At 35.1% G+C, this 7,969-nt stretch overlaps 1 protein-coding gene across 6 annotated transcripts in view; it reads left to right on the top strand.

Annotated features, from left to right (window-relative positions):
- Senp7 (SUMO specific peptidase 7) overlaps positions 1 to 7,969 on the top strand; it is a 163,832-nt gene that overhangs the window by 146,939 nt on the left and 8,924 nt on the right. For all 6 annotated transcript variants that reach the window (XM_033768182.1, XM_010614766.3, XM_010614749.3 and 3 more), the window contains 2 exons: positions 983 to 1,099; positions 3,585 to 3,707. In XM_033768182.1, coding sequence (XP_033624073.1) covers positions 983 to 1,099; positions 3,585 to 3,707 — 240 coding nt within the window. The remainder of the gene's footprint in view (positions 1 to 982; positions 1,100 to 3,584; positions 3,708 to 7,969) is intronic.

The raw sequence follows: 7,969 nt of genomic DNA, 5'->3' as shown, positions 1-7,969 counted from the left end.
TTTTTTCGTACCGGGGATTGAACTTGGATCCTTGCGCTTGTGAGGCAGGCCACCAAACCGCTGAGTTAAATCCCTGGCCCTTTTTAATTTAAATTTTTAAATTTTATTTTAGCAGTTGAAAGCTTACAGTAGGAATATAGCCAGTAAGATAGCCATTGTCAAATTAGCATTTAGGATTTTCCATTTTATTGTTAGATTTAAGTGCCATGATACCAAGATTAATGGATGGATGATGCCTAGCTTCTTGAACTTTATATACTGGACTTCTATTGTTACTACATTTGCCCATCAAATACTTCTCTGTCTATTCCAGAATCTTAGCCTGAAATGCATAGCTGGTCTTATTTCTAAGCTTTAAGGAGGGTGCCAGAAAAATGCTTATGAATTGTCATCTGTCCTCTGATAACTATCTGGTTGTGATCTCAGTATATTTTGCCCTTATGGTCTCTTAAATTTTACATATTAAGTACTCTGTCATGGAAAACTTTCCCGACTGGTGCTTGTGTTACTTTTTCATCGAGCAGTTGTGCACCATCAGAAGGCAAGCATAGTTTGTTGGGATTTCTGAGTGGAAAGGAATTGATCTTGGGGATTTAACCTTAGAATTGGAAAGTGGGAAATAGAAAAATGTATATCAGTGTTGAAAGTTTAAAATTGTGCAGAAGAGGATGTTCTCAGTGGGTTATAACTGTAAGATAAAGTGTACTGGTTAGACAAAGTATTGAGGCTAATATTGAGATAAGACTCTTTTGAGACTATCCTACAGTGGAATGATTGGAAAAGAAATGACAGTATGCAGTAAGAGTACAATTAGTAACTTTTAAAAATGAAGGAAAATGTAATTGTATATGCCCTGTCAAATATTTTTACCCTACAGATTTTAGTTATGTAGACTACTACTGCCAAGTTTATGTTTCATATAAGAAAGTTCTTAGATGCTGGAATTTTCATTACTATTAACTTTATTTTTACTTTTTAAAAGATTGATTGTATATCCTCCACCACCTACTAAAGGAGGACTAGGAGTAACTAATGAAGATCTGGAATGTTTAGAAGAAGGAGAGTTTCTTAATGATGTAATCATTGATTTTTACCTCAAGTACGTATAATGATGTTATCTTCTTATTTCTCTTATAGTTTTACTGTGAAACTTTTAAAATGTCTGAGTTATTTTACCTCTAGTTAAAATTAACCTACCAAGATTTCAAATATGGAAAATTTTTTGTTCACCAAAATTTCATTAAAGTTTAACTAACTCAATTTCAGTTGTTTCTTTGCATCTCATGGATACTATGTATGTTAGCAGAGCTACTGCTTTTTTGTTTGCTCTACTTTGTATATGTTGTTTTTTTAATTTTACTTCTTTGACTACTGTATTATAATGGTAAAGCAAGTACTTACAGTCATAGTTGGTACTCAACTGCTTTGAAACTAGTCAGATTCAGTGTGTTTTGACATGAAAATTTTGTCCCAGGCTTTGTTCTTTGTTTGGTACTCAACACACAAGATAGAACTTGTTGAGTTTTTTTTTTGTTTGTTTGTTTTGTTTTTTTGAGACAGGGTCTCACTATGTAGTTGAGACTGACCTGGAACTCACTATGTAGTCCAGGCTGATTTTGAACTCATAGAGATCCTCCTGCCTCAGCCTCCAGAGTGCTGGGATTACAGGCGTGAGCCACCACACCCGGCCAGAACTGGTTGGTTTTGATTGCCTCAAGATTTACTGCCCTTTCCAGCTCAGACAATTTGTTTGGTATTTTTTGTGCCTTCTAGAACTAATTAACGAGTACAGAGGTACCATCCTACATTATTATAAAGCACTTTGGGAACTGAAATGAGGCAATTCTATTCAGTTATCTATTGTATCTTTAAGCACAATAAAAGTTAGCTGTCATTTAAAAAAATCTGCATCACAATTCCATTAGTTTTTTTTAATTTGTTGAATAGCAGAAGCTGAAGGGACAGATATGCAAGATTTTAAAATAAAAGGCTTAATTTTGTATTGCATCCCTAGAGCTAACTTTCTAACACTTAAGATATCTCCTAATTACTTTTCAGATCCTTCCCAAATTAAATTTACTGTCATCTTACCTAAACCCTATTGTTTTACTGATACATTATTTTTATTCCAGCTGAAATAGCTCAGAATCTCCGTGATCATTTATATTTACAGAAAGTGTAGATTTTAATCTTCTGAAATTTAATTTGGGTCTTTTTTGTATCCTTTCTAAGTTTTTGAATGTATGGAATATAGTTATCATAACTATTTTAATGTCCTTTTCTTAGTCTAACATCTGTATCAATTCTGGGTTGTCTTCACTTGACTGATTTTTCTCTTCCATTACGAGTCATATGTTTTTGACTTCTTTGCATCTGGTAATTTTTTATTAGGTGTTAGAATTTTAAAATTTATATTATTTTTGCTTTAATTTTGTTCTGGGACACAGGCCAGTTATATGAACACAGTTTAATGTTCTCAAGTGCTTCCCCCCCGCTTTCCAGTACAGGGAATTGAACTCAGGACCTTGCACTTACCAAGCAGGTGTGGTGCTGCTGAGCTACATCCCTAGCCATCAAGTGTCTTATTTTTTATTTATTTTTTGGTACCGGGGATTGAACTCAGGCCCTTGTGCTTGAGAGGCAGGTGGCGGAACCACTGATCCAAATCCCTGGCCCCAAGTGTCTTATTTTTAAGATTTGTTAATAAGACTAACAAATTAATTCCCACTATGGGGAAGTACTGAGTACTTCTGAGTACTCCATCCATTGTCATATGAATTACAAGGCTTTCCAGTCTGACTACTAGGAATAGATATCATTCCTTATGTGTGGATGTTGGATTTCATTCCCACTAATCATTTTGGGTAGTTCTTTCCCCAGCTTGGTTACATACTTCACACACACACAGAGTGGTTAGTACTCTACTAAATATTTGAGAAAGATTCTTTCTGTAGATGTCTGAGGTTCTCTTCAGTCTGAAGAGATACTTAGCTCTTGCCCGTATTATGGTTAGTAAACCCTAGGTACTAAGTTTTCTTTTTTTTTTTTAAACAAGCAATTGCAAAGTCATTTTGAAACCTGAATAAACTATTAAGAAAACTCCTGAATTATGAGGTGTTTAATCACTAAATTATTTAATTATAAGGTTATGTTGAAGAATTGTTTTAGTATTAAAATAGATTAAGAAATTAGAGATTCATCATATTTAAATTACTAAAAACAGTCTAGATTTATTTGGGAACATCACAGTTTCAGTCTTACATTTGTTTATGTGATTATTTACTTCTCTCTTCCCTTACTTGAATTGTGAGTTCAATTTGCCCCACCCCTGTTTTGTGTCTCTAGTGTAGAAGTGGTGTTTGGTATGTTAGAAATTTGATAAATATATGTTATTTAAATGAATGAATAGGCAATTTCTACTTTAAATTATCTTGATGGGAACAAACTGAAAGCTGAAATAAGAGAAAAGATTGCTTTGAATCTAATTGTATATACATCAGTGGTTTCCAGAACAAATAAGATAGTTGGAGAAAGCCAGGTAAAACTTAAAAATAACTTACTATTTTGGGATTGCTACCTTATAGGTATCTTATATTGGAGAAGGCATCAGATGAACTTGTTGAACGAAGTCACATTTTTAGTAGCTTTTTCTATAAATGCTTGACAAGAAAGGAGAATAATTTAACAGAAGATAATCCAGATCTTTCGTAAGTCAATTCTCTGATGTACTTAAGTTTTAAGAGAAAGTAACAAAACAGAGGAACTGCACTATTTTAGTAAAGTGGCTTCTTTTTGGTATTACCTAGAGTGGGAAGAATTGCCACTTATGCAAGTCCTGGGCCTCTTTGCTGTGAGAGTCTTTGCTACCCTTTCACTGTTGTGCTTCCTGTGACAAGGAGGCTGACTCTTACAGGCTGCATTTCTAGATGCATGTCTTGTATGACACTAAAAGTAGGAGGGCAAAGAATTAAATGGCCAAGCTGGTTTTTTTCCCCTCTTTTTGTCTTGAGCCATGATTTTTTTTTTTTTTTTTAAGAGAATGTATTTCCTCTGAGTGCATGTCCCACTAGATAGATCTGCTAGATTTCCAGTTTTCATCTGGCGGAGATACCTTTGCTCTCTACCTTATATGTACAACAGTTTCCTACTTTGTTAATCTTTGGTTGCTTCACTGCCTTTTTGTTGGTTTGTTTTGCTTTGTACTTTTTCTTTAACCACTGTAGTCCACATACATTATATACTATCTGTAATAAAGATGTTGAGTTTGTTTGCCTGTTTAGGTCCCTGACATGCTACTATTTAAACAGATATAACATTATGTGAAATACCATATTTGTTTGCACAATTTAGCTGAATTTCTGCCCAAGTATATTTTGAGTAACATTAAAAACTATGGAGAAGTATTTTGGGATAGGTGAAAGGAGGGAGTTACTTCTTAGACAGTAGTAACTCAGATGATTGCTGCAGCATAGTGCTTTCACCCTTTACCCATGCCTACAGTTTGCTTTATAATGCTTTGAGTAGTCTCATAAAGAATTTATACATACATACACACACACACACACACACACACACACACACATTTTTGTTTCGTTTTTTTGAAACAGGGACTCACTGTGTAGTTGAGACTGAACTGGAACTTACTGTGTAGTCCAGGTTTTTCTCGAACTTACAATGGTCCTCCTGCCTCAGCCTCCTGAGTGCTGAGATTACAGGCATGCGTCACCATGCCTGGCAAGAATTTACATTTTTTTAAAAAGCTAATATAGACATTTATCTGTAGTTTACAAGGTACACTTATGTACCTTATTTCATTTTTTTCCTTTTATAACAGTGCTTTTAGATAAATAGGACATGTAAATTATATCTTACCTTTTTTAGATGGGGAAGCAGACTAATAAAGTTTAAATAATTTGACTATAGGCAAACAACTAGTGAGTGACATAACTAGATAGTACTTAAATCCTAATTGTTTAATGTCTAGTGTTTTCAGTGTATTAGGCTTGCCTTAAAAATGGCTGTGAGAGTTTGTTTCATCCCATTAAAACAACAACAGCAATAATGATGATTATTACATAGGTAAGTTGGTTGAATTTTTTATAATTTTGGAGAAAGAGAGTGGGAATAGGGAGAGAACTAGGGAGAGAAGAACAGATGGATCTATTAATTAGTTGAAGTGATGGGCTGGGGATTTAGCTCAGTGGTTCCACTGCCTGCCTTGCAAGCACAAGGACCCAAGTTTGATCCTTGGTACAAAAAAAAAAGTTACAGTGAGCAACAAGTGGAACTGTCACTTACAAATTTGGATATATAGTCAACCTTAATTTGAATGTCTTTATTGGTCTGGAACTTATGCTGATGGATAAGGCCTGCCAGGATCAGTTAAAGAGAAAATTATGGCCACCCCCTGGCAGTCAGTAAGCTCAAGAGGACCCTAATAATGTCCCTGCTCAGCTCAAAGTAGTTACAGATGTGACCACTTCAACCTTTGTCAGTGATTTGAGTTTGCTGTTATGTTGGAGGGAGAATGTCATAGCTTTCCCTGGAGAACAAAAGGGTTAAAACTTCTAACAGCCAAACTCAAGTTGAAGCCACCCTGCAACAAAAGAACTCCAGTTAAAGACATCCCTGATTTTGACAGGTGATAATAATACAGCAATGAACCTTTTGATTTAAGACCTGTTTATTCCACCCAAGGAGTCCTGACCTAACTTCTCTAAAAAAACTGTTTATATATAGACTGCCTACCACTCTCTTAAGTAAAGCTAAAAGTCTTCTGCAAGCCAGAGGAAAATAATCTTGCAATATTGCAACTCTAAACATATCATTTTTAAAAATACAAGTGTTCCCAAAGAGCTACAAGGTACTGCATGATCCAGGAAAATTTATTATGTACTACAAACATGTACTAAGAAAAGAAAAAGATCCAGGAAAAGACATTCTTCAGATAATCACATTTGCTGCCTATGTCCCCTTTTCATGCCCTCAAACTCATAAAAAAAACTCCAGTCGCTCATCCTGACTATAGGATTTTTGTCTTGGAAAGTCACCCACTGTCCCCCTTGACAGCATACTGTGATCTAAATAAACTCTTGTGTTTTCTTGGGGGGGTGGAGAGGGAGAGAGAGAGAGACAGACAGAGTGAATCACAGTTTAAACATGGTAATTGAGGTTAGGAGAGGACATATAAAAAGAGAATATTTATTAAATAAATTTGATATTTAACATTTTTGATACTTATAATGAGATGCCACAAAGAGCTTATAATGAGAAACAGAAAATAAATAAACAAGCAAATGCCATAATTACAGAGATAGTGTAGTGAAACAAGAAAATGCCAGAATTTTCTTTTTCTCATTATAAGCTCTCTATGAGGTCAAATACTTCATCTTTCTCATTTCCATTTTATCTCTAGTGCCTTACTACTCAGTGTTTGGAACATGGTAGGGACTCAGTACAAGATTGTAATAATGTCTGTTACTGAATACCAAGAGAACTGTTAAGATATTATGTATGTGTGTGTGTGTGTGTGTGTGTGTATATATATATATATATATATATATATATATATATATATATATATATGTATGTATGTATGAATGAATGTATGATTTGGTTTTTTGAGACAAGGTCTCCCTATGTAGTTTAGCCTGGCCTTGAACTCACTGTGTAGCCCAGGCAGGCCTTGAACTTGAAAGAGTCCTTTTGCTTCATCCTCGTGAGTGCTAGACTTACAGGCATGTGCCACCATGCCCAGCAAAAACTGTTAGGATATTTAATTAAGGATTTTGTACTCAGTTAAGAATTGAGAAGAAGGTATATGTGGCCCTCATGTTTTCTGCCTTCCCTGCATCACTCTATATCTAACATATTAGTAAATAAGATTGTCACCAGACAGGCTCTGAGAAAGTTCCCAAAGCTGAGATATGGAACCAAGCCTGCTCTAAGCATATGATGGGTTGGATCACTGACTCTTGTGGAAAAAGAAATTTCCGAATGTGTTAGTAAGAGACACAGGAAAGGTTTATTAGTCAAATTTAAATACATTATCAAGAGTGTGGGACTCAGGGAAATAAGGCACATTATTTTCTGGAATGAGAAACTTTTATGCTTCTCTTGACATGGAAACTCCAGGTAAAGGTAGCCTCTGCCTTACCCTCCTGAATTGTAACAACCCATATGGCAGGTATGAGCCCAGTTGTTTTGTTTTGTTATTTTTGGAAAGGTAATTTAAACATTCTCTAGATTGTCTAAACCTTTTCCTCTATTGGAGGACCAGGTTCCTGCTCTTTACTTTCTCACTTAAGCCAGTTTATGGGATTTAAATATTCCTGTGGAATTTTGAGTGTACACACACACACACACACACACACACACACACACACATCTGGAAGGGAAGGACCTAAATTTCACCAAGAGAATGCTGATATGGATCTCCTTGGGTAACTTCAGTGGAGGCCCAGAAGTTGCAGTCTTCTTAAAAGTACAATTTTTTGTCATGATTTCTTTGTCTCTTTTCTACCTATTTTTCTTCTATCCTACCTCAATATTAGCATAATTGGGAAGCCTACCAAACACTAACAAAATGAAAGAAACAATACAGTATCGATCCTTAAGATTCTCAATAGAAAATAAGTTCATAGTCTGCAGTCATTGAAAATAGTTGTTTTTAATTCTTAAGATTGGGTCATTCTAAAATGAGAAAATTCAATAAACATTTGACTTTTGATTATGTGTAATAGCTAATCTTTCACATGATGTCTAAACTCTGTCACATCTTTTTTACCCATTCTGGATTCTTTCTCACTTCTAATGTTTATCCCATGTGGTTTTAGTTAGATATTATTCAGATAAACAAGAAAGGGACAAAGGGGTCTGTTTCCTGGCATATAAAAAGACTTCTTCCAAGGCACTGAGCCAGGAGTCATGCTACCTCCTTTATGCCCCAGTTAAATGTCATTTTCTTTCT

The sequence above is a fragment of the Fukomys damarensis genome, unplaced genomic scaffold, assembly GCF_012274545.1.
Source record: "Fukomys damarensis isolate Sample0158 unplaced genomic scaffold, DMR_v1.0_HiC HiC_scaffold_24, whole genome shotgun sequence".
In the NCBI taxonomy this organism is placed as follows: domain Eukaryota; kingdom Metazoa; phylum Chordata; class Mammalia; order Rodentia; family Bathyergidae; genus Fukomys; species Fukomys damarensis.
Note: the sequence above shows the minus strand (reverse complement) of the source record. Positions and strands in the feature narration are given on the sequence as shown.